The 27743-nt window shown below is 38.5% G+C and overlaps 1 protein-coding gene across 9 annotated transcripts; it reads right to left on the reverse strand.

The window, feature by feature from the left end:
* Positions 1-2008: 2008 nt before the first annotated feature.
* Positions 2009-27325, reverse strand: LOC131796614 (polycystin-1-like protein 2). 9 transcript variants are annotated; one of them, XM_066166806.1, is made up of 21 exons: positions 27230-27325; positions 24564-24750; positions 23865-24015; positions 23463-23517; positions 22697-22830; positions 22402-22443; positions 18341-18376; positions 17565-17948; positions 14843-15241; positions 11945-12166; positions 11110-11503; positions 10183-10786; positions 9862-10026; positions 8619-8744; positions 8109-8294; positions 7563-7802; positions 6594-7322; positions 6051-6284; positions 4539-5795; positions 4264-4432; positions 2009-3971 (listed from the first exon to the last, which is right to left on the reverse strand). In XM_066166806.1, exons 3-21 carry the CDS (start codon positions 23986-23988, stop codon positions 2296-2298), a joined length of 7176 nt encoding a protein of 2391 aa, XP_066022903.1. In that variant the 5' UTR covers positions 23989-24015; positions 24564-24750; positions 27230-27325; the 3' UTR covers positions 2009-2295. The 9 variants fall into 9 exon arrangements, with proteins under 9 accessions (XP_066022903.1, XP_066022902.1, XP_066022905.1 ...); XM_066166805.1 differs by having other exon boundaries at positions 11927-12166; XM_066166808.1 differs by lacking the exon at positions 23463-23517 and having other exon boundaries at positions 11927-12166.
* Positions 27326-27743: the final 418 nt, after the last annotated feature.

Here is a 27743-nt window from a genome sequence, read left to right on the forward strand (position 1 = left end):
TTGAGACAACATTCGATGTTCACCAAAATATTGAAACCCGCACCGTAAATCGTTTCTTCCCGTTCCAAAGAGCCAAAAAACATATATGGAAATGAGTTTATCAAAACAAATCTGGCCAATTTGGTCAGGGAATGGGCAAGCTTGGATGACCACCACTAATCGTATGTGACAAACAATTCATTATTTGTCGCTGATGGGTGAGGTGGGGAATAGATGGTTTTCAGGGGGAACGGAAGAAGGATCAGTCGTCACTAATAAAGTATATAAGTGTACTTAATAATATTGGCTGCAAATTTCCTGCAAATGAGTGGGTTTTCTTAAAAATATTACGGAGCCTTATAAGGGGCTGGGGGGGAGAAGTGTAAAATCCTTAAACTCCACCCCTTCCCCAAAGGAAACAAATCAACAAACGCTGTCCCTGATAGATTTGATTCTTCTTTCTTTAGACCTTGATTTTACTCGATAGTAAAGTACAGCTTGATTATTCAATCAGCGAAAACAAGAAATGCGTTTAATTCTTAAAGCCGTGTCTGTCATCCCTTTTCCTCTCCATTAGCAGTTTGCAATCTCGTAATCCCGTACGTTTTATTAAAAGAGCGACATCTTTATTTGGGCCAACGTTATGACGTGAAAAGGGGTAGAAAAACCTTACGGCCATGGGTGCGGTGCGGCCTTTATTTCAAGTTTATCACCTCTTCTCAACCGAAATTTTCCCTTGAGTCCCGCCAAACAGCGGAAAAGTTAACTCTTCACAGATCCAACAAAAACTGAGATGATCAAAGAGTGACCAGGAAAGTTGCGGTACAATGTGTACGTAGTAAGCTCGCCTGACAGAAAGTCTTCAGACAGCTTATATAATTACAGAAAAAACAAAGTGTAACGTTTGTTCACAAACTGGTTGACTCATCTCACCTTGCTGATTTCGTTTTTCCTCGAGGTTTCCCTTCTGAATACTTGAACTAGGTTTTCCTCTACTTTGGTCACATTACCTCTTTATAGGCTACAATAAATATTTTATTTTTTCTTTTACTATGAGAATCGATTTACCCTCGAAAAAAAAGATGTCATTTTACGCTAGTGGTCCTTTACCTCTCTACGATGACCTTTTTCTCTGTCTTCAAACTGGCCGCTGGGATGAGTTTCTGCTGCCCGCTCTTTATTATCACTTGACAAAGCGTTCAACCGTTTGCGCGTGTGCGGATATTTCGTTTTCAAGCTGTCAAAGTCAATGGTAAATTACTGGGGTAACAAAGTATCCGTAGTTGAATAAACTTCGTGTTCCAAAAATCTGTATTTTTCCTTTGTCAAACTTTTGTTGTTACCTGTCATTGACTCAATTCTTTCCTTAGATTTTGCATCAGACAGGTTGCTCTGTATCCTCTACTTTACCATTTTGCACGGGGAATTTCCAGCTAAAATTGTTCCACTTGTGTGTTTCAAAAGAGATTAACTGTTTCCGTGCACAGTATCCCCGTTTAGGTATGTTTTATTCCTTCTCTTTTCTTTTCTTTTCTTTTTTTTTTTTGGGGGGGGGGGAGGGGAGGGGGAGGAAGACTTAAAAAAAGAGCTAACATGTGCTGTCAGTGTTTTGGAAAGCTCAGTTTTTAGTTTTTTATCCATGGGTCAATTCTCTGTTGACCGTCGCTTTTAGACCGTTGTTTGTAGAAATCGAAAAGTACGCTTTACGTTGAGCGATAGCATAGACGGTTGAATATACATGTCAAAAGTAATTTGCGAAAGAAGATGGTGTCGAATACACTCAAATGTAGAGGAAAGGCGACAAAAAGTTTCGTCTGGTTCTTCTTTACCTTGGGGTAGCACCGACGAGGGGCAGTTTTCGTTTGCTGGTACTCCACAAGCATTAAATGGAGCAATTTTTTGTAAATATCTTGCCACTGATGAGATGCTTGCTGACATTCTAACGAGGCCTTTCCCTAAGCACCGCTTCGAGAAACTAATCTTCAGGTCGTGAAGCTACGTTTTAACTATCTAATTTAGATGAACCTACATACAAACATAATACACTCTGAAGGAAAGTGGCCAAAAATTATTTCTACTTGATCGCCTCTACATTTTTGTCGCCACCTCTATGTTATCATCCTTTATCAAGTTTTTCTTTATTTTAAGCGTGAAATTCAATTATAAAGAAAAGAACACATTTAATACGTATACGTGCGAAGCATTTCAGCCATTTGCCAGTGATTACGGGGTAATGTACACTACAGTCCCGATCTTTCAGTCTAATTCTCGAGTATATGATCTATTCCTTTCACCATTTAACTATTTCCTCTCTGTTTAGAAGTCACAGGCTCGCACTGTTTCCATTAGATAATGATATTCTTCGTCCTCTTTTGAGAATCCCGCCATAACCCTATCAAGCCGCTGAAACAATTCATACCCTCTTTTCTCTAATTTCCGAAGATGAGAGTTAGCGACATCCTCTTGAAATCGAACTTTCTTCCTTTTTTTACCTTCGCAGTGTTCGTCATGGCTCATTCTTCCCAGTGTTTTCAAGAATTTGCTAGTTCCACCGAAAAATGATTTTCCTCTTGAGTATTTCGGCTGTTTTTCTCCTGGTTCTTGGCCTGTTTTTCTCCTCAAAGCTTTGATGGCCTCACTGATTTGGTCAAAGTTGATTTTTGAACTCTTCTTGGAATCAAGGGTAATGCTTCTATCTACTGCTTTTTTCTCTCCCGTGTTTGATGCTTGGGAGACTTTCAGTTGTCTCAGTCTACTGCTAACAGAATCGAAAAATGTGTTCCGTTCTTTTGAGCCTTTGCAACGAACCTCATCAACGAGCCCGTGCAACTCACTTTCGTTCGCGGTAACCTTTGCATCCAGAAGTGCATCGTTTATTACGCCGATAAAAAAGTTAATGCAGATGATTGTTAGGGTGAAAAGAATAGCAAAGACGAATATCTTAGCGTATGTGCTGTTTACCTCTGCTAATTCACTGATTGGTCTGGCTTTCACTCTTCCAAGAGTCAGTTCGAGTTGGAAATAAGCTGCTTTTAGCACAGAGGAGTAGCGCTCAGATCCAGTACCAAACATCAATACACCGGCGTGAAGAAATGCCACGAAGAGAATCAATAGGACAATGCTAAAGGATGAAAGAGATTGTGCAGATATCGTCAATGCTTTGGAGAATACAGCAACATGTTTATTGAAGCGAATGACTCGCAAGAATTTTGCAGTGACGATAAACATCAGGATTCCAAGTACAACATTTTCTGCTTCATGCCAAATGATAGCCTTTTTGAAACTTATATTTGCATAACTGTTTTCTTTTAACCTTGCCCATGTTGAAGAGACTATGATTTGTCGTTTTATGTACAAAACCACGGCCAACACGGAGAAAACAACCTGGGACATCTCCACCCAATTCCACACGGACTGGAAATACCGGGAACGGTGATTGTAAAGCTTGAAGCATTCTCTTCCCAAAAACAGCAGAACAGATACAGCGTATAGTAAAATGCAAATCAAATAGAACTGATATGAAGCTGTGTTTGTAGGATCAAGAGAAAGAATGTCAGTTTGTACCAAAGCTTCTTTGAGTCCTGATGCCTCAACTTCGTAAAAGTATGTGGCAACACCTAAAATATTCACCGACGGGTTAAACACGGAAAACTGTGCCAGAACCGCCCGGGTTTGCCTGTCAAGCCAACCGTTGTTTTGCAAAGTGGTTACGACTTTGAACCCCGTATGGTTCTTGTACCCAAGGTCTGCTACAAATCCTCCTCCACGATAAAATGAGAACTGTCCCCACTCTGACCCGCTATCACTTTCTTCCGCATTTTGATATCGCCATGGCTTCGGGCAAAGTCGAAATAAATCTGCGTCTCTTGTAGAGTTGTCGACAAACCTCCAGCCCGGTTCATAGAAAGCGGTCTTGTCTTCGTTTGTTTCCGAATATCCTTCGTAACATTCCTGGAAAGTTGTCTTCATGTATTTTAACACGTTGCATGGTGCTGTAAGTTTAATAAAAAAAGGGACATTTATTAGAAAGTTTGTTTTGGAACTAATTCAATCTACAGGTATAGCACATCTCCCATATTCTTTATCGTGTAGGAAAATTTAGTTAAAAACCGGATATTAACTTGTGCCCGTTTTTTCTCTTTAAAAGGTGCATACAAAATAAAGTAGAATATCAAAATCTTGACAACGTATGCCTAACACTTTGACAGAAAAAAAAAATTATATTTTCTAGGCGTCTCCTTGAGGGTGAGTTAGACTTAAAAGTAAATAAAAGAAAGGACTTACTCGATTTCACTCTCAGTTGCCTTAATCGAGCCATCCCGACGAGAAGAGAGCGTTTATTACCAATGTACATTGTTTTTTTCTCTTCCTGACCGTTGTACCATCTACCGGAAAACACTCCAGGAATGAAAACTTTCCGCAGCCAGCTCCAGTACTTCCTGTCATCTGCCATCTGAGTTCAATGAAAATTAATACGTTACTTACAATTGTGACTACATCAATCGTTGGGTAATATCAGTCTTTTAACGATTTCTCCAAACACAATAAATGTTACTCACATTGTTAAAATTGGGCAGTCCATCTCGGATTGATCTGGTCATTAAGTAGCGATGGTCATTTCTGTTTCCATAGCACACTACCATTAACAAGAAAACGAAAACCAAGTAGATACCCAACTCTGTGAAGTAACGGGACAGGTTCTGTTTCTTGGCCTGGCGTTTCCTCATCTTTTCTACTTCCGCTAATTTCAACGTCCACAGCCTTTGTTTTGAGCAGCCGCTTTCAACTTGATTAGAGTCTTCACATGCAGGTACCGTTGATCTCTTCGCCTTCATCTTGATAATGGCCGCCAAAACTACAGCTGTAAAGAACACTTTAACTGGTTCCATGATTGTGACATCTTGAACAAAGGAGATAAGCATTGAGGACAGCCACTGCTCACTGACACTCTTTTCCCAAATCAGGCTATAGAAGATTGTAAACGTAGCAGAAATAGCACAAGAACCGAAAAACAAGAACCAGGCGATACCTTTGATTAAATTAGCTTTATAGCAAGGACTGTTGTTACTCGAGGACTTTTTGGATGCTTTTTTAAATAAAAGCACTATTAGTATGTTTATTGGTGCCACAATGAGCGCACTTTCAATACCAGTAACTACTTGTCTCCACGAGAATTTCAGCGGTCCAACTTGAATAGGTTGTTCATATTTGCCTTGGAGCTCATAAAACATCGCGTTTGCAAACATGGATGTCAAAAGCACTGAAAGGCAGCAAGAAACCCGCTGTACTCTTGAAAAGTGACTTCTCTTTGGTTTGGCAGCAACTGACACCCAGATATGTAGCTCCGTAAGCCCTCTCCGGCAGCGTTTTGCAACCTCACTGGCAAAGTCCATTTGAGATACCGTCGCTTGAAACATTCGCTCGATACGCCCGTCTCTGCGCTCAAGAGCAAACCACTGACTGACCATAAATTTCCAAGACTGATTGGATTGTACGTCCCGAATGAAAATTTCCTCTAAAAACCACGAAGGACTATCACCAAAGTTGTTATGACCAATCTTCACTTCTCGAATCACACCAAGAGATTTGTTAACATACAGTACAAACATGGCCGAGTTACCACGAGAGAAGAACACGTCAATTGAACCAGTCTCTTCTTGGCTGAGCTGAAGAATGCCACTCCTTCCGTCAGAACCGTAAATCTCCATAGCAACTTGAGCTGTTGTGCCTGAGTATATCCAGACTCCTGTAGTTATTACTATCTCGTATCCATATGTACTCTCTGGAGAGGATGGCAAATGGACTGGTAAAACGTTCTTAAGAAAAATGATAATACCATTAATGAATCGGTGATTTACTTTTTTTTACTTTTCCCTTACTTAAAGAAAAATATATATATATATATATATATATTGTTGATATTAAAAAACTTGAAAACTTTAAATGATTATTGTGATTTCTTCCAAGTTTGCTGATCAGTTTTTTTTTAAGAATACTTAGAAAAATATGAATTCTGCAAGTTTTCAAAGCGTATTAAGTTCTACATAATACAAAATATGTTCAGAACTTACAATTTTAGAGTCTTCTATGTCTGTCTTCCTGACGATAACAAGCACAATCACGTAACTTAAGAAAACCAACGCCACCGCCAAAATAACTGTGATATTTCCAGATTCTGGCAACTTTTGAATCTGCACTTGAACCTTGTCTAAGTCGATAGGATTCGGTTTAACCAAAAGACTTCCCCCGAAGGATGTCAGGTGATCGCAGCTGCAGTTAATAAATCTGTCCAATGCTCCTAAAATCTGGAATTGTCCAGAGAAAAAATCACTGTTTCGGTTCTCAGTGCTAATGATGCGTCTTGTCCATTCAAAGGTATTCAAAGGTCGTGATTAGCTATGAGAATAATTTTATTTTTTACGATGGAAGACTACACACGGGCTCGACAAAGTTTTGTCTTCTAGATTTTCAGTTGCCAAATAAGCGAAGATGATCACAATGGAGCACTCATTTTTCCACAATTACGTGAATCCCACGAATTCTCTGAAAAGTGTCTGAACTAATTCCACATTATAAAAATTATTCGATAATGTTAACACTTTACACCGACTCACCCGACAGCCTTTTGTTACCCACATCTCAACTTTCGCTGACCAGTATACACAGCTACCAAAGGTCACCCTCAGAGTATAGTTCTGATCGGTTTTGGAATCATAAGCTGGTGTCACAGATGCAGTTTTACTCATGGGTAGGGTAGGTGGGGGATCTTTGACTTCGACGCAAGAGCGCTTTTGCCGTCCAGCTGTAAAACACGATCTTTTCTTCCTCCTGTGTGGGGTGGTCGTGGTGGCATTATAGTTTTTTACGCTCAGAAAGTATTTTCCAGGATGCCTGGCCAATATTGCTATTGGGGTAGGTGGGTTCGACGAGCATTCTGGTTGTCTCTCCTTTTTGTCATGCGCACTTGCAGTCCAAACGCACTGTCCATTTTGAGAGATTGTGGCATTGAGATCGTAGTTTTGAGTCGTTGGCCGTTGACCAAATCGCAAGTAAACAAACAGAAGTACAGTTGGCTCTTGGGGTTTGACTTCTACCTGTATCAGAGTGTTTTCGTACTTGACAGTTATCTCGTGGAAACGTAAATCGTCATCCGTCGTGAAGTACCATAGCTCCTTGGGCATTGTCCGAGGTTTTGATGGAATAACGATAACAATGTCTTCTGGTAGACTTGACACTTCCAAGAGCTCGCTTTTATTGTCCTTTAAGTCCAGAAATAGAACCTCAGAGTCGACTCGCTCTTTGGTGCTGTCCCAGGTGTAGGGGTTGAATGACATTGATAGCATCTGCAATAAGAATAAATCAAAACTTTTTGTTGACTTTAAGGAATTGAGGATTAAGAGACATGATAATTATCGCTAACTGACCATAATTATGGAAGCCAAACGAGAAAAAGAGTTCAGGATGCCTAACAAAGACTGTACCTTCCAATGCATTTGGTCTTGGGTTATCAGACTTCCCGAAGTCACCCACGACTAAATCGATTTTGACATGCGCTCGTTTCTTATTTTGATGTAATCCCTTACCTGGGTGTCGACAAAACTTGTTCTGTTCCTTCCTGTGACAGGCCATGGTGGTAAAATGAAGCTGCCACTTCCACCCTTTATCTGCATTCCTGCAAGTTTATTCGGGCTATGTCGCCCTAATGTCATGTTCAATTGACTCGTGGAGATCGATATCATGTTTTCACCTGGGACTCTTAGGGCTAACAATGCGTCTGCAACTTTTCCCAGCACTTTTAGGGCAGTATTAGCAGACCTCTCACCCTGTAAAATGAAACAAAACATCACGAGCAAACAAGTAAAAATAACAAAAAGAAGCAAAGCTAGACTAACAAAAAGAGCTTAGCAGGGACAATTACAAAAAAAAAAATTAATTTTTTGAGGCACTTGTAATGTTTGCGACGACCTATTGTAAGTAGCGATAATGGCAACTTTATCACGTAATTTAACAGCGGCACCAGCTTGACACGCAATGTGTCAGTTAAAAATGAGGGAAGCCGACTTAAGTGCAGCTTGAAGTTTCATATGTAACTAGATTTCGCTGTGAGACTACAACAGCTAAAAAAATACCTGCTCTTGGAAGCTTAAGATGGAATCTATTGAAGCCATCTCTGCGGATATCTTTAGCACACTTCGAAGACACCAAACTAAGTTTTCTGCTGATTGAGTGACTAAAGACATATCAGCAACGTCCTTCAACTGGACGATAGACCTTAAGAAGGTCGTTTGCGAATCGACAGCCGATAACGACAGTTCCTGAAAGTGCGTTATGAACAAACATGGAATTATTTGCTGCTCAGCACAGTATATCTCTATTTCTAGGAGCCCGGGTTTAGGGAGGTATCGTCGCCTTTAAACCATTTTTGTTTAGGTAAAGGAATTCTAAAACGCCTTTTGGCATTTATTCTCAAACATTTTTAGCCTGTGCATGATAAAACTAAATCAAGACAACCGACAGCGCTGTAGAACTCTAGTTCATGAAAAAAGCAATCAATAATTTTTATGTCAATTGTGGCAATTTTATATCCCTCTACATGTGTGTCATTCTTTATGATAAACGATCGGTCTTATTTTACCTACCAATGACTCGGGAGAGACTTTTTCTAAGACTTGAAGGGCAGAACCAATCACGGAGGAGCTTTGAAGCAGGTCTGCAGTGTTGTTTACCTTCACTGACGTAATAGTTTTGATTACAAAGTCTACAACCTTGAAATGCAATGAAGTTCAATCGCATATATGTTAATGCAAGAACCTTCTAGCATGCGAATATACGACAGCACAGGTACACAAACATAAACGTCTACACGAATACTGGAATGCACGAGTACATTACTATACGAGTACATGAGTGCACGAATACACGAATAAATTAGTTCACATAAATACTATTTATCACATAAACTGCGGTGTTATACAGGGATTCCCGGCCCTGAGAAAAGCCTTAATAACACACGTGAAAAAATATCGAATTTTTAACGTGTGTTGATAAAGCGAATCAGCTGCTGACACGTCACTCGCCTTTGGCGCCACTCGGTCTGGTTGATGAATTAAAGGCGAAGCCTTCACGATTCTGAATTAAAGTTGTTTGTCGGAGCTTTCTCGAATTATGGCGGCTAAAACACTAAAAATCTGTATTGCTGACAGACAGTGAGGTTGAAACTTTCTTAGAAGGGGAAGAAAACCAATATACTAAAAGAAAAACCGAAAGCTACATATTCAGTGGCTTTGGTGTTAGCATTTCTCCCTTCTGAGGATGAAAATCGACAACTGGAAGATTTGCCACTAGCCGATTTTGGCTGTTTACCTGAAAGACCTCTTCTGTCGGTAACGACAAAGTCAATAACTGACAATTTTGTAAATTGAAAATTACGACCATTGTTGTTTTTTTAATCATGATTCAACGCATTTTTCCATCTTAGGAGCTAGGGCCAACATAGTCTACGATTATTTTAATTCATAAATGAAGTCGGCTTTTCTTCTCAGTAAAGAGCTATTGTGTTTGTATGATAAACAAAGTAATTCATGGTTGCTTGTAGATATGGAATTTCTCTTCTCGTGTTCAACTCGACATCTCACTCTTTCGCTGTGCTCACTCGTGAGCTATCGAGTTAAAAGCTCCTAGAAAAATTCCATATCTACGGGAGCATGTATTATTCTCTGTGTATTATTTGTAGTCTACTCAGTGCAGTTGGATTATAAAAGTCATTAGTATCACAATACATTAACACACGTATGTGCAAATACTTGGATACGCAGAGATATCATTATGCTACTACACGAATAGTGCGTCCATGAAATATAAAACATTTGTAATTGCATTTACCTTGATTTTCTTCTCCAAATTCATCTTGGTTTCTTGTGTAACAATTTGAAGGACAGAGTTTGCTAATTGTGCCGCTTTTCCCAAGTCCCCTTTTCTGATGACTTCCTGGATCATGGCCTCCAGGCTTGTGATTTCATCTGGTCTTAGACCCTGGGAAGGTTTAACCTACCGAAAGAGCATTGGTCAATATTGGATAGGTTACATCTTTAGAAAAAGTTTGCTTTTTTACCCTCCGATGGCTAGCTTTCAAAAAATGACGAAATTATGTCAACAAAATTTCCCAACTACATCAATATTACAGAACCTACCAACTTAACTTACCTGTACTGTTAGATTAACAGGAGAGGCAGAAATTCCGAAGCTATCAGTCACAACAACGTTGAATCTCATGGTATAGTTTTCTGCATTGTTCCCAGGCGGTATCCCAAAGGTAACTATGGAGTTGTTGACGCCATGATATAACACAGTGTACATACCGTTCTCTAGTCTATATTGAAACCGGTAGGACAGAGGGGTGCTGTCACTTGTCCAGTTGATACAGCTCAGATTAAAGTGTGATTCCAAGGAGATGCCACTTGACGGAGTGATCGAGCATGTCCCCCTTGTGGGCGGTAACGCGGTGGAAATGTCGTAGGCTGACATCGCCCATAAACCGTCGTTAGTTGTGATAAATAATGCCAAGCGGTACATATTTCCAGCAGCAAGGGAACCTCCATTTATAACAATGTTGCTTGCATTTAGAGGTGTACTTGTAATGAGTTCTAAATTATATTTTCTTTGCCAAAAAGTGGACGTGTTTCCCTCATATCGCTGGTAGAGTATCCACTCATATGAAGAAATTTTGAAGCACTGTAATCCCTTGCATTCTGATCGGACACTAAGTCGTACTGAGGGGCTGATTTTAGGCAGACAATTTATGAAACACCTGAAATAAGGAACCAATGTCGATAACTAAATGAGAATGTAGATCAATGTAGCGTAGCTACGGCCTTGCTTGTTGAGAACAATGGTGGTCATAATAACTGCAACAGAGGAAGAAAGGCAAAATACAGCAGCACTTCGGGCATACAAGACAAGACATCACAAAAAACAACAACAACAACAGCAATGGCAAAATCAACAGCAACAACTTCAACTGAAGCAGAAGCAGCAATAAGAAAATAGGAAACTAAATAGGGATATCAGTAGCGGCAAAAAGAACAAGCAACAACCACAATGATAGCATCGACAACACGCCAACTTTCTTACCTTTGATATATTTTAGGGGGATCTCCATTCGAGAAATGGATGACTTGATAAGCGCTAGCATTGCGATAGTCTTTGGTCACAACCAGTCTAGCTATGCAGATATCACTGAGAGACATAGCCTCTGTATTCAAGTAAACTCGCACGCCAGATGCTCTTCTATTATATCGAAAAGCTGACTCGTTTACCGCAATAAAGAAGTCTCTTTTCCTTCCCTGCACATAGGAGTAATTCCCGGTGATCTCACCATAATGCCACGTAAAGTTCATTCCCGATTGGTCACCATGTGCAGCCTCAGGGTCATATGAGAGTGAGCCATCCAATGTGATGTTTTCTTTGCGTCCTCGAATCACCTCAGCTCCGCCAGAAATGACTGCAACAAGGTCCTGCGTCTTACCTAAAAGACCTTATTAACCTTAGCTTACTGTTAATCAGAATGGTTCTGCTTTGTCATCAGTGTGCCTTGACAAAGCTGAAGTAGCCATTGGAAGACACATTCAGATTGCTTTTCCAAATTTCCAACGAAACTTTTTTCTTTAGATTGGCATATAATAGTAAACAGAACAGGGTTCCTAAGATTTCTATCATGGAATTATTGTAACATTACCTCAAGAAATACCCCTTACTCAAAATACTAAAGAGTTTCTCTTGTATACCCGTTTATGTTCGGTTATGAAGCTAGCCACAATAGCGTTTTTCAGAAACACGAATAAGACTACTGGATACTGTCTTTCTCACACTTTTAAGACAAAGCCCTCGCTACAGAAAGGGGTGGCGTGAAAGCTGAAAAGATGCCAAGTGAAATCGGAAAAAGCTTAACTTTTGGAAAATAAGCAACCTTCAGTTGTTGATGATGATAATGAAGTCGGTGTTGGTAAAACTGTCATTGTTGTCGATACTGTCCATGTTGGTGATGCTGTGTATGTTGGTGATGCTGTGTATGTTGGTGATGCTGTGTATGTTGGTGATGCTGTCCATGTCGGTGATGCTGTCCATGTTGGTGATGCTGTGTAGGTTGGTGATGCTGTCCATGTTGGTGATGATACTGTTAATGATTCTTCTGATGACGAAAGGATGGAAAAAAAAAGAAATATTAACATTTATCTAATTAGTTTTAAAAGCCTCCTCTCTTCTTTGAAGACAATACTATATACGTTTTTAATATGAATATGAGGCAATTTAAGTAAAGTTTAATAGCGACTAGTTAGTATTATAAAGGAATGGCGCACATATTGTTCGAAGTAAAAGAAATAGAAAAACAAGGTCAACAAGGCTTAGTTAATGCCATTACTAACTTTCACCAAAGAAGGCTGAGAGCCAAAGAAAGAGGGCTAACTACGAACTCTCGGCTCGTAAGAACATACAGGTAGATAGGCAACCGCTAAAAGGAAAGCACTCGGCAAACAGTATAAAAAAAACAGTGAATAGCAAATAAAAGCGATGGAAAATATATCAATATGTTCTCTGACTCTTAAAAAGCTAGCTGTAACAATACCGGAAGCAGAAAAAAGCCTAAGACGCAAAGAGCGTCGACACACTTTAAAATGTAGCCTTTTAGCTAAAGATGAGGAGATAAAAGGAAAATTCCGAGAAAATTCTCAAACTGTCAACTCTCTGAAAGTCAATCAGCGTGCTATCAAAATGCCTTAAACTCATCCCAATACCCGTGACAAACGAATGTAAAATTAGGCAACAACTCTTGCGAGATTATGAACAATTTGCAAGACGAGTGCGCCTCTACATCTTTCACGGACAAAACAAAGAAACGCACTCATTTTATGTTAAATCAAACTAGATGCCATCGGTTCAGCCCTCTACTGTCCTTGAGAGCTACTTAGAAAGTGTCAAAGCACAACTTGAAGAGGTTACTGTAACTAAGCCAAAAGATAATTTGTCACGCAATGAGGTCACAGCTCTGCAAGAGTTGAAAAACAACTCTGCTTTAAACCTTAAAAAAGCAGACAAAGGTGCAACAACAGTCATCACAAATAAGACAAAAAGATAGAGGAGGTCAAAATTGCAACGCGACAGCAGAGTAGTAGAATTCACTACAAACCTCTCAGAGCACCATTAGTAAAAAGCACGCGGAAGAGGTTTAATGAGATCATTAACCAAATCGGGGCAAAAACATTGATGACATGACTAAGAAATGGCTTCTCGAACTTCCAATCCGCTCAGAATACCAATATTCTATACGCTCACGAAAATACACAAACCTATACCGGTCGATAGACCTATGATCTCAGGTTGTGACGGCCTTTCTGAGAGAACATTAGCCTTTTAGGAGACACCACTCCAGCTTATCGCACAACTGTTTCCACCCTACTATTAAATTCACGGCTGAAATATCGGAGAACTAAATCACTTTCCTCGATACAACACTGTTTAAAGGGGAACGATTCCCAAAACATTCCATCTTGGACATTAATACCGATTGATGTGTGCTATGCCAGAGGACACTATTGGAATACATCACAAAGACCCCGACCATCTCCACTGTTAACACTACTGTGAGAGGAAAAGATTCACAAGTAATGGCTTTTGTCAATTCATAGAGAACGTTTGTTGTACTTTGTTTGGGCGTAGAGAGGTATTTTGCTCGCAGCAATCAGACTGCCGCATTAGGGTATGTATTTCGCAGCGATCAGATTGCCGTTTGCTTTGCATGTATTTCACACCAATCAAACTGCCGCATTAGGGTATGTATCCCGCACCAATCACATCATAATATTTGGATATCTGCCCCAATCACAGCGTTTTGGTATTGTTTTCTTGTAAATGATGTTATGGAATCAGAAGGCCGTGCGCAAAGAATTACATTAACCTGAAATTTTGAACTCATTTGGTAAATGAAATGGTTCGTGGCCTTCGCAAGAGCCTTGTCAATGTAGGTTGAGATTTATCGGGATATGAAAGGTTCGCATTTAACTTTTTGTATCATTTTTAAGTTTAAAAGCGTTTTATCCGCTCCTTTTCATACAACGGCCACTGAAAAAACTTATTTCCGTCGCGTACTATGAAAACAACGTTCGAAGTCCAATCAAAATATACCTAATCATTGCACTGGATGAACATTTAGTAATTGCTTGGATTGTATTCCACCAATAAAATTCCATTTGGCCCCATTAGATTCACTCCATGTTTACACTTCACGTGTCATTTCATCTTAAACACTCTGCATTTTATCAGGTATTCGAACCGCATTATCCAACACTACTGAAAAAAATTCACATGGGACCAATGGCTGCTAAAAGTGAATTTTCCACTCAAGAACAATTTGTTTCAGAAGACGATAATTGGCATGGTTCTCAACCGATATGAGTCACAAGCTCTTCACAAAAAGATAACCCACTTCACATCATCATGTGTTATCATCTAACAAAGCAATTGGACTGAGAATTCTTTGCAACTGGTATTCACCATCAGTTTCATTACCGTTGTTATTCGTAAAAGTGATAGTAAAAGAACCATCTGTAACTTTCCCCAGTTCATAAGGTTGAAGGTAGACATGTATATCGTGAAAACGTTCATTGAGATTGTTTCAAACATATTTTAATTTACGCAAAGGTAAGTGTAACCTTGATTCTGACTGTCTGAGGGTTTTTATAACTTCTCTTGTGAGTACCACAAACGTTGGCAAATAATGTTTTTATTGCCCTTAAGCGCTTCTAGTGCCTTTGAGTTTACTCAAAATAACAATACAAAAAAGGAAAAAAACAACAACATATCAACTCACCCTTAGGGATCTCACAAATATAAGCGTGCTGTTTTTTCCCCCTTGTATCATTATCACTTCCAAATACACCCTGTTCGCCATTACGGAACCTCTTGTACATGAAAGCCGCGTATTGTTCGCCACTTGGCTCCCCTTGTCCCCACTTGGAAATAGTCAGCGGTCTTCCACTCACCCAGGTCCAATTCCTGGCCCTTTTTTTTAAACCAATTCTCCATTTATTTTCATAGTTCGTAGTGTTTCGCCTTTGAATTTCGTCATTAATCAAATTCCATTCTTCTTGGGTTTCAATGGAAACTAGGTCCCCGCCTAGACTTGAGCAAGTGTCTCTGCTCCAGTACCAGAGCTCTCCATCCACCGAAATTATGTACCAAGAGTTTTTAAAAGTTATATTTGGGCATTCTACATGATGATGAAGATGAAAACAAAAATACCAATTATCCTTATGATGATAAACGAAGTGATAATTATAATAGCAATGATAACATAAAAAGATTATAATCACAATCACAACAAAGGAAAAAAACGAATGAAACAGAAAACGTGACTCATTTACTAATGAATTCCTTTTTTTTTTACATCCTATGTATTTGTCTGATCAGTGTCCATAAATACCATACATCTTTCTTCACTACGGCGTCCGCCACACTTACCTGCTTTTGTGGATTAGTTAACTTCACATCAGCTAGGATTATTTGTGAATTCATATCATTATGGTAGTCGAGTTTTTAAATATTAATTAGTTCCTCGTTGAGCTGACACCTCCCCCACTCCGCCCCCTACTCTTCCTCCTCTATCTAATCAAAAACGTAAAATTAAATGTGAATGTAGGTTCCCATAAATGTGCAACTGGAGATACGCAGTTAACCGTATGCAGTTGTTACGGGCAAAGAGCAAAACTTTAAAGTGTACGCAACAATATCAAAAGATTATCTGGGTAACGATAATCAATAGGGACATAAAAATTGAAGATAAATTAATTAGGGTTAGCTCATGCAGTTTAGAATTTAAAGACAGTCTTGCAAATAAAACAGATTGTTCAAACCCGTGATGCCTCGTCCTTAAAGTGACATTTCCTGGGTTTCCCTGAATTCCTGAGGTTAAGTCTAACCATGACCTAAAAGCTACCAGTAATACCTTTCAGGTTATCGCTTACAATTCCAACAAGATTTTTCCGATAACCTTTCTCAAAAGAACTGCATTTATTATTTGTTTTTCTCAGAGGGCACGGTAAAGAATCCTGGAATCTTATTGGTACTTAACGCGGTCCGGGTTTTCCTATCTCTGCCCACGGGCACGGTATCGCTTGAGCGAGGCGCCGATTACATCTCTAGCTTTGTTGCTATTTTTTTAAAAAATTATTTCGTTTTGCCGGCTGGACAGTATTTTTAAGCAAATCGTTTTGGAGCAAATCAAGCCGATCGATAACTTATTAATTTTCACTTTCTCTCTTTCAGATAACTTTGTTTCCCTGCAAAAAAATTGGTTTTGAGATGAATATTTGTAGCAAATATGTCATAAGATAGGTTAACGCGCGGCCTAAAAGCCGCTTGTAAATAACCTAAACCTTGCTAGAAGTAACTCAGAAAGTTAAAACGTGAGGTATTTCTTCACAGTTGAATCATTAATGGTAATTTCATTCATTATGTATCTGAATTCTCTCAAAAAATGTTTTCCTTGGAGAACAGTGAGCTAGGTCTTTTTTACTTCAAATACGCTTTCGGTAAGTCTTTGCAAGTCCGTTCAAATTGGACATTGGTACCATAAATTTCGTAACAGTAAACAAAGGAATTCAACGAGAAAAAGCTGCTTTAAAATTCCCCTTTTGATGAAAGACCAGAGTTGCACTCGTGATTGCAGAAAACAAACGAGGGAACTCCCACAACTTCAAAACATAGATTTAAATTTACTTAAAATTACTTTGCAGTTCAGTTTATTTGCCAAACCAGCGCCGTTGTCGTTGTTGATTTGTTTTAAAGGGTGCATGCGTTTTTTTGTTACGCGCTCTCTAATTGACAGGTGTCAAATTGTGACAGATACTTGTCAAAAAATGTTTCAAAGTTTGTTTGGAGGCCTCTTAAATTACCTTTTTCATTACCCGAATATAAATATTTCGGTGAGGCCTCTTTTTTTATTAACATTTACTCAATCTGTTTCAACTACCATTTACTCGCTCAAAATTTGTTCAGTTCAAGGAAGGTTTTGCCGCTCTTACAACCCTAACTCATTAGGGCTGATATGGAAAACATTTAGTTAATTTCAAGAGGAAAAAACTGTTATTTATCAGCCTAAGTCGGTCCGTATTGGGAAAAACTGTGCAGTTTATCTCCACTACCAGTGCTCAAGACCTTGGGCACAGTATTACTCAATACAGACCTTCCAGCCGGCGAATAACATATTTATCACCGACTTGTACGAGGAACTCACACCCGGGCACACAAAGATAAAAGTAATTCGATATGTTATGTTCAAAACAAAAAGCCTACACTCACTTAATTTTTGAAACATGTATTACGGAAAATTTCATGGGCAGTGTGTTCAACTACTTATGCACGCCTAAAAGTTCATTCATAGCCCACACGTTCAAGTTAGGTGAGCAGAGTATATTCTGTGAACTATGTTTTTTTTTTTACTTTTAAGAAGCAAGAGCAATTTTCATGACACAAGTGCAAGACTGCTAATGTTTCAGCACATTATATACTTAATGGTTGGAATGTGATCTTACCTCCAGGCATCTCGCAAATGTAGGCATCTCCTTTACCATTCTGAGAGATACCATTAAAGAGGCTCCCATTCATGGATATTTCCGCCCTTTCGTCGTTCACATTTGGCTCAGAATCTCGCCATTTCGAAATATTCAACTGTTTTCCACTCTTCCATATCCAAACCCCGTATTTCTTCTCCAAACCAATGAGCCACGCATTAGTAGTCGAAGTATTCCAAGTACCACGTTTTTGAATCTCATGATTGATAAACTGCCATTCTTCCTCAGTCTCGATGGAGACTAAATAACCTCCCAAGATTGAGCAGACGTCATTGTTAGGAAACCTGTAAATTTTGCTTTTCGAAAATATGTAAGAGGAGTTTTTGAAACAGGTCGGTTGGCACTCTATAAGAAGAAAATAAATAAATAAATAAATAAACGAAAAATGTGTACTGAAGATAGCAACAATGACTGAGCGATAATGATAAAGACGAGAAAGTATTTTTTATATCATTAATTTTAATAACAGACGATGGGCATCAAAACCCTCTACATCCCTGAAGCAAATATTAGAATCAGGCCAGGTTTTAAAAGTGGATCTTTGGGAGATCAGGGTAATAGCACCGTTATTCTTTGACTTTTTGTTTTGCTTTCCAACTCACGTTTTGAATCGCAATCCAATGTAATTTTAAAAGGAAGTCTATAACTCATTAATATGATAATTGGTCAGGTATTATCTTTTTTTTCCCGTCTATTTAAAGGAAGTTGAATATTAAATCGGAATGGAGCTGCCTCACCTGTCCCTGGCAATTTCATCAACAAACGAAGGATGACTGTAGAAGAGAAAATGGACAAATAATTGATTGTTATCTCAAGAGTAACATTTGAAACAATGAAAAAGTTTATTAGATTTCGAGTAAGACGAGTACTAATGTATTTTATTTGCTACATGCCCTTTAAAATCCATTCATGAATTTTATTACCTTCCAAGGGAGCTGACGGAGAAATTATAAAAAAATGCAGCATCTCCGCAATTCACCAACTAGCTGAACAAAACTTGTCACATGTGGAAACATTTTTAAGGATACGATAGACCCTCAGGAATGTCCTTTGGAAAATTTTTTTAAACGGGTTATTCGCGCAACCGAACTATAAACGAATGAAAAGGATGTAAAATGTGCTATCCAGAGAAAAAAATGTTTCACTTTTCAAGCGAATGAATCGGGTATCAAATCTGAGCGCTCAAATAAAACTTGCACAATTTGAATCTTGAGGGGTTGTTCTCCAAAATTTTGTGAGGATTTTTCCATGTTCTTGGGAGTTACAAAATTATGGATCAGCAGGCCGCGGAACCTGCGGAACCTCCAGAGCCCATATATTTTTTTTTAAAAGAAGAGCAATGGGTTGAGTATAAAGTTTGCTTTCGGGCATAAAGAAGAATAATTTAGAAGAGAAATATGTTCTAATTAACTATGACGTCCAACTTGGCGAGCAGTCAGCAGTCATCTACTCTGAGTTTTAATGACAAAACAACGATATGAAAGCTCTAAAGGTTTGGGTACCGCGATGTCTGAATAACGCCTCATTCGAACGCTCTACGGAAACCTACTTTGCACTATACGGAATCTAAACGGCTTTAGGAATCCAATTTCTAAGAGATCCATGTCTGATTAAGAACTAAAAGTTTAATGAGGAAGTCTGTTTTGTTTTGTTTTGTTTTTTTTTAATTAACAGTGCCAAATATCCGCCACCTGACATTTTTTCTCTGTTTGGTTTAGCTAAATTTCACAGGACGTTCCAAAATGGATATTAATGTGTCACAAATGGAAAGTTAAGGTATAATTAGGGTGGTACTAACCTAGCGAACAACATATACGAATGTGTCATTACGGGTGATTATTATTCAATTATTTTAAATTGTATGGAAAGAGAAAAATATTGAGAAGCTAATAATAACGATAATGGTGATAATTAGCTTTAATAATTAGACAACAACTCGAGAGGACATGTTAGGAGTTTGGTATGTTTCGTATTTAGAGTTCCGTAAGTTTAAATATCGCAATAAATATTTTACAATAAAAAGTCCCTTTCGACGGTTTCATAGCTACCCCAGAACAAAGAGAAATAAGTAGGGTCGTACTCACCCAGCATACAACATATTACCGGGGTTCTGAACATTTTGCCGGATTCACTTATATTTGATTCACACCGCTTGAGAGCTGCGGATTTGCGGCATCCTAATAAAAAGCCTTTCGTACGAGTTCGATTTTAATGCAAATCATGATCTCTGAACACATGTTCATGGCGTTTGTTTCCATTTTTTTTTTCTGTCATAGACGGACCAATAGACAGAAAGCAACTTGCACCTGATGTAGAGCATTGTTTTTCTAATACAATTGGAAAGCTTCACGTCATTAAAATACTTTTTGTAGTTCAAGTGCTGCAGAAGAAGCAGCTAAAAAATATTTGATGCTAAGAACGGTAATTTATTTATGAGCCCTGTTAAATGAAAGTGGTCCTAAACAAAATTCTGTTTTATCAACGGGCAGCTTAAGCTAGAATGCCATCTGTTCCTTATGCATAAATGGAAATTATTGTTATTTATTCATCTCGCTTATGACACGCTAATTACCTCTATGCCTTTAAAACAACGGTGGCTAACGGCCAAAGTTTAGTTTTCAGCCTACAAAACAACTCTCTCCTAGAAAAGCGTCATGCAGACTATCACTTTTGTTTCCAAATGTTTGAATTCCAACAATTTAGAACGAGCGGTGAGTCAAAAACTCTTACTGCGAGACGTTCTTGGGTCATAGTGATGTGCTCTGTGGGCGAGACATTCTACTCTCCCAGTATCTCTCCACGCTCATGGAATAATTGATTATTTATTCTGGAATATTCGCTCGTCTTAGCTGCAATGTATTCAGTCAATCGAAGCTTGAAACGTTTTTACCCATCGCATTTGAGCAGTTTAGAGCGAAAAGTGCTTGTATATTTCAGAATAACTTTTATTTTAACTTCTTCCGTTTTAATCGCACGCTTCGTCACCATGTTTATTGATAAATGGGTATGACGTAAACTAGACTATTATAAACTGTTAGCCACATCTACATAATTGACTCCTTCTCTCGCTTGTTGAAATTCCTCTGCAATGCTAAGTTCCGCTGTAGTGATATTTGAAAATCAGGCCCATCGAAATATTCTGCATTTCTATCGCTAAGCTTTTTCCTTTAAATTGTATACTCTGTGTAAAAGTTCTTTAATCGTTGGTCAATAATGTGTGCCGAGCAGTTTATAATCTCTAGGTTTATGCCTTTTCGGTCTAACATTGCCCCAGTTTAATTCCAAATTAATCGATGTATATTCGATTTAAAACGATACTCCTAATTTTAGGAATGCGAGAAAAAATGGTTAAATGTAACTGATCCAAAAAAAGATCCAGTTACAAGGATTTTTTTTTCTGTTCTTTCTAAATAAGTTGTTTACTTATTCAAACATTTACGAATTGATCTATTTATTCATTAAGCAACAACTTTGAATGTCAGCGTTAGCAGTTAAGACTATTAGTATTATTTGTTACGGTACAATTTAACAGACAAAAAGAGCATCATTTATCAACAGACCCATTTAATTTATTAAACAACTTGTAATATTCTTGCCAAGGAGCGACTCTTAAACAATTAGAATAATTATCCTTAAAAAACTGATTGAAATCCACCACAAACTACTCCTTTCCTCACTACTGACACAATCTGGAAGTTGTCTCCAAAGTAACTCGAGATTAACAATCTTCCACGGTTGCTCTCTCTCGGTATAGCTTTCTGAAAAGTCAGTCCCTCCCAACAACAAGTATTACTGCTGCACGACTGTGTCCTTATGTACAAAGTATTCTCGAAAATTCCGGACGCTTACAACACAACTTTATTGGTAGTGTTACATCATAACTACGTAACCAAGTAAACTGCTCCAGAAAGTCCCTTGGTATGCATTTCCGCATGACTAGGCATTCTCGAAATTTCTAGAAACCTATAGTTTCAGTTATTATCCATAGCTTAATGTTTCAAGTAATGACAGTCTTTGGTGAGAAGTTTGTAAATTCAAGTGAGTGAAGTCGAAGTCGAAGTGAAACGTCGAATATGAAATAATAATGCAGTAAGTGCAGAAAGTCAGCGCGCAAGAATCGAAAGATAAATACATTCAATTAAAGCTGCGTGCTAGAGTGCTTCTTAAAGAAAGACAATTCATAATATCTTGACTTAAATTCCCGCCTCCTCTGTAGTGGACTGTGGTCTTATTCGAAGGAAAGTCGTCAAGATACTGAGCTATTAGAAATTTAAATTTATACATTTGTTTATTTCGATTAATCTTGCCTACAAATATACGATCGCCCCAAAAACAACCTTGTTATCGTAAAGAGCATACATAACAATTACAGCTAGTTGAATGCTTAAACAATAATGAAAAGAAACTCTTTTTAGTTGCAGAGAGCAAGTCAGATCGATCGTAACCGACTTATTGCTGTTAACTAAGTGATTGTACTAGGTAATTGACTGTCATTTCCGGTTGGCTGGATCCAGTTATTTAAGTTAGGTGCGATTTCGATTCAAACTCAGCACAAGACTGCAATTCAATTGCCCATACATCCCCAACCTCATTTGGATTGACCTGTGGCTCTTCCGTGTGGGGTTGTTCTTTAAAGAAGATGGAAAAACGATGTTCATCTTTCTTTTGAATCGCTCTCTGATTTGCAGATAGACGAGCAACACGAAATTCGGTTCTTAGCACATGTACTCGGATATCTATCGAAACTCTAAAACTTGATGATATGGAGTTAATTATCAGTTTGAAGTTTTTTTCTTACCTGAATGTTTCGCGTGCAGTGTAGAGCGAAAATTAGGAAACCCTGCAGCATGAAAATGATTTCAAGATCATTAATTTTGCAATATGCAAACAAATTAGTCAAATACCTATGACGATTTCAAGAAGGAAATAAAATTCCGTATCTTATAATTGAAAAAGAAGTCTTCCTTCTCTTGCATAGCTAACTGCATTTTTGTTTTCAAAACTCCAAACAATTATCATGTGATCATTGTAATGGTGTCTTACTTGGTTAGAAAGTAAAATAATGATAGAGATTGAATAATTTTGAGAGTTACCAGCGAATACTGACTTAAGCAGAGTAGAGTATGGTGAAGACGTAAACGAAAGCTTCATGTACAGGCGAGAGGAGACCGAATGCCACGTGACACCCAGTAGGGGAATCATCACCACGCATGCTTTGATGCCAATTCTAGGAGTTAAAGAGAAAACATTCCTTTATTTTCCTTAAACAATGTATTTTCATTTTTAGATATCGTATGGCCTTACTGATTAAGGAATGAGGAAGGTTGGTGAATAGAGCCTGACTGGAGAAGATGAAAACCTCTTCCACTATTTTGTTTTCGTTTTGTGTTGTCAATCTTACCGTATTTGCTGGGAATGGTAGTTTTCCCCTGTTGGCTGCGACAAATTGGTTATCTCCTAATATCTCCAAATCTTCCTGCTCCTTTCATCTTGCTCGATATTTTTTTTAGTTATTTTTGCGAGAAAAAAAGTCAATGTGAAACAATGAGAAAACATCAACAAGGAAGGGGTAGAATTTTTTTTCATACGAAAAGTATTTTTTTGATAGGAAAAGTTGGATAATTTATGAAGCTGTCCTATGCCTGTGAAGATATCAATGGGTAAAAATTGACCAGCATCCACGCAAACAGCGGCTACGTCCAAAGTTTGTTGTGAGTAAACGGGAAAAAAAAAAGGTAAATGTTGTGCGGGGTCATATCATAAATTCTTAATTCGCTTTTAAAGAGCAGAGAAAGAATATTTGGCAGCAATTAGTATAGGTATACCGATCACACTCACCAACACTAATCATAAACTCACAACTTCAATGAAAGCCACAAAGGCGACGAATAGTCGAGAAAAGTCAGCAACTGAACTCGAAGAAGTGAAAGAAAAAAAAGAAACAAATTTTCAGCAAATGAAATCTACCGATTTCAAAATATGTACAAAAACAAAACAAAGAATTAAATGCAACGAAATAAAAGGAGAAGAGCACGAAGAAACCGTTGAATCTTTTCTCACTATTTATCACTCATAACTTTGTAAACATCTTTTCTTTTTTCCAGTAGCGGTGCCAAGTGAAATGGCCACCATCATCACTGGAAGACCTACCCACAAAGAAAGGAAGAAAATCGAAACATTTCACTGCCTGACAATACCATTTTTGGCGATCCGTAGGCATGATTACAGTTTCCAGTGCAAATTGTGAAATAATAAACTTACCCCATGAGATGACGTGATACATGTACACTTTGGTGTTGATGTTGTAAACTTTCACAACGAAGAAGTAGAGGTCAATTCCCTTGATCAGCATCCAACAGAAAACGGCCATCAAGAAATACTGCATCAGAGCTGCTATTGTAACACAGGCAGCCTGTGGAAAGAAAGAGTTTTTGCATAATTCTTCATATGGGTGAGCATGTAAAAGGCATGTAAAAAATTTCATTCTTTCTAATGATTGTGTTTACAAACTTTTCATCTAGTCCTTGAAGCCTACGCGCGAAAAGTTTGGACTCTTGCATGCTCTCTGGAGCTTGGACACTGATCCGTTCATGAACGCGAATTTTAACTTCGGCTCCCCTGCAGAGCATTTTTAAAATGTCGTCTCTGTTAGCCTTGTGTCCAGACTTCCAACGGTGAAGCCGTACGACTACTTCTTCTCAGTGCAAACTGAGACTGCTTATCATTTTTCCTTAAATAATAGGCCTGCATACAGTGGCCCATGTATTTCAGCACCACGGTCTCCTTGGCTTTTCCAGTTTCGAGCAACAAGTTTTAAGTATTGAAATTTTTGGGTACAATTTTGCCGAGGAAAGAAATTTGTCTAGTTTCTTAGCTACTCTCTACAGGTTTATGAAAAGCAATCCTCAACATTAATATTGTGATATTAACATATCATTTTAATGTGTAATGATACTCTACCTAATGCAAGTGCACTCGCTATTTCTTTGTCTGCATTGATGTCCGCTGGAGACTTCGGAAACTTTCAGATCACACCCTTTTCGGGCTTTACGATGTCAATCAAAGGTTGCACAGTCTCTAGACCATCGTAATTGTACCAGACTCGCCGAGTGCTGTACGAACACGACCGAATACACGGGAGGAAACACTGGTTGTATTGACGAGTGGCGTAACAGCAATCAATAGAGTTTCCCATAATGAAGATAATGGACATTTAGAAAATAAAAAAAGTCCAAAAGAGAATAATGATCAACTTTTACGAATCAAAAGAACAATTGATAATATTTAGATGTAGCCAAGTCTAAAAGCGGAGCTGTAGGGATGTTATTACTGTACAGCCCTTTACCTCATTAAAACTTATCATTGGCTGTCAAAGAATTTATTCATGGCAACTAGGAAGGAGACATTAATCATGAAGAGGGGGGCTTGGAGTCAACGGCCTTTCAGTGGGGGCAGCTTTCCTTTGTTCATTTAAGAAATGAGACGGTTATCTTCTTAAGTAAGTTCCGTGGATAATAAGAGTGAATGACTAGCTAGATAATTTGTGCAAATAGCCAGTAAAGGATTAAAAGCAAGATATTTTTAAATTATTGGCGGAAAGCGTCCTCAGTGATCAAATGAATTGGATCAAAGTAGTTATGAAAGACCAAATAAAAACTGGGAACATTGACAAAGCGATGTTGGAATTTTTCGGTATGAAGCGGAGATGAAGAAAAAAAAACTTCATTGCCTCGATGCGCGCTATTTATTTCTTATTGAGTGCATAGAGAGATAAATCTGTACTCGAGCCAAGATGCCTATCCAGCAACAGCCTATTCTTGTTTCTGTGGCGTGAAGTGACAAGAAGTATAGCAATTCTCCCCCTGGCTGGAATGCTCGTCCGTGACATATTCCTCCCCCCATTCCCCCCACCCAACCCCTTGCTAAGCATTTCGTCAGGTTTTTCTGTCAGTTCGCCGGTACCCATTTCAACTCCTAGATGAACCGAGGCACTGTGAGGATAAAGAGACTTGCCTAAGAACAGAGCACAATATGTGAGAAATTTTAGTGCCAACTCTGCAATGGTAAATCGATGCCTCGTCTCTGTCTCGATATGATTGTTTGGATGGTTGGATCGAGAAGGTCCCATTTGTTTCACAAAAAAGAGAAAAAAGAAAAGAGATTCACTATCATTTGCGCGATTTACTGAAGGGACACACCACTCAGATAATCAGCTGGTAGCTGAATCAGTTTTATTCCGATTGTGCAGCTCGTCGGCGATCGTGTGGGTAGATGGAGTGTCTACGTGTTCGTATCGATTCGTCACCTCAACTCCGGGCATGACGAATGTGGACATCGTTGTGTTCCAAATACGAACTTATACAAATTTCTTTCTGGGATTCCGTTCTCACAATAAGACGAATTTTGATGATCACATATTTTTTATGAATTTTTTTTTTGCAGAAGATGGCTAAGAAATATACAAAGCTTTAAAACGCATGTGCTGAGCTGCTAGGCCATTAAATCGTTTGTTTTACGCAGCTTTGTAAGTCGCAACCCACCGTGGGCAACGGGGACGAAGCAAAACAAAAGATCTAATGAGCAGAACAAAAGCAGAACAATAGCAATTGAATGCATAGTTAGGGAAACTGAGGCCTCTAGAAGAGAGAGAATCATGAACATAGCCGTGAACCACGCACTAAGCTCGAATTAAATGTTAGACGAGATGTAGCCTTCAAGCTAGCACTTCCTGTTGCAGTTGTTTTTCGTTCAGTCAGCGGAAAACAAAAGGGCGTCGCGCGAATAAAGAAATCGCAAGGGTCTGCCCCCTCTTTTCGTGTTAACGGAGGTTTGTTTTTCTTTTGATGGAAAAATAGACCAAATGGTCAATTACCCTCAATCATCGTTTTCGAATAAATCTGCTGCGTATTCATTGCCGCAATTAAAAAAATAATCTCTCGAAAAAGTTCAACTTGAGCTACTAGGCTAGTTTACACTGCAAGCACATTTTCAACTCGTTTCTTTTTTATAATTTTGCCGTAGTTTATTGTTACAATGGTTTCCCTTGAGCTACACGGCTAGATCACGCTACCATAACATTTGGACGTGATGTTGAAAGAAAGGAAAACATCAAGAACCACATCACTTAAAGATCTTATTATTCTGGGATCGGGAATTTTACGAGTTAATTGTCTTCATTCAAAACACTAGAAGCTTCTAGTGATTACTGAATTCCTTAGCAGTCGAAAAACTACGGGAATTAGCCTCATATTGAATAAACAAACTTAGTCACTGTGATTGCATAAGTAAAAATACCTGCGTTGTTTAAGAAGTGATCATATCATAAAATCAGTTAGGAGAGATTTATTTGGAAAGAAATGTAGCTGTGATTTTGTGATTTCCACTTCTGAGCGAAATTGTTAAACTATCCCAGGCATATCAGAAGTTTCTAAAATGTCTAACAAAATAAATTAGGACGGATAGTTTTGTGCTTGACTTTCTATAAGTTTAGAGACTGCGTGAGACCTTTGTATGGCAAGGGATTAGATTGATATAATCTTAAACACAATTTTGAATTGTGCTGCGCTAAAGCCGAGAACCTCAAATTCCTTTCTACCGAAAAGATGATTTTTCGAAATGAAACTTACCTCATTCAGCTAATAATGAAAGTATTGTAACCGAGAGCATCTTGACAACCGTCAGCCAACTGATCAGGAAAGTTTGCACGTACGCGGGTGCCCTCGATTGTTTTCACTTTGTAAACAGTTTGCAGCTTTTGAGTGCGAATGTTTTAGCTTCGTATTTACGTAAGTGATTACGTTAACCTCTGGTCGTGTGCTATGACTGCCGAATTGGTTACTCGACAACGTGTCAACAAAAGACAAAACATCCAGCTTTGAGGAATAAACAAACTGACTCGCGTCCCAGTTTTCAAAAACTGTTTATTTATAATCAACAAGAAGATATTGTAAGTAATATTTGCTGAAATTACACCGCGTTTTCTTTGCCAATGGACCATAACAGGTTACACGCCTGACACAAAAGAATATATTTGCCAGAGGATTGTATTTTGAATGTACAATTAGTCAACACGATGAATTTAGAAGCGTTAACTATCAAATAATATTGAGAAGGTTTTAAACATTACTCACAGAGGAATCC

Source organism: Pocillopora verrucosa, chromosome 5 (assembly GCF_036669915.1).
Source record: "Pocillopora verrucosa isolate sample1 chromosome 5, ASM3666991v2, whole genome shotgun sequence".
Taxonomy (NCBI): Eukaryota; Metazoa; Cnidaria; class Anthozoa; order Scleractinia; family Pocilloporidae; genus Pocillopora; species Pocillopora verrucosa.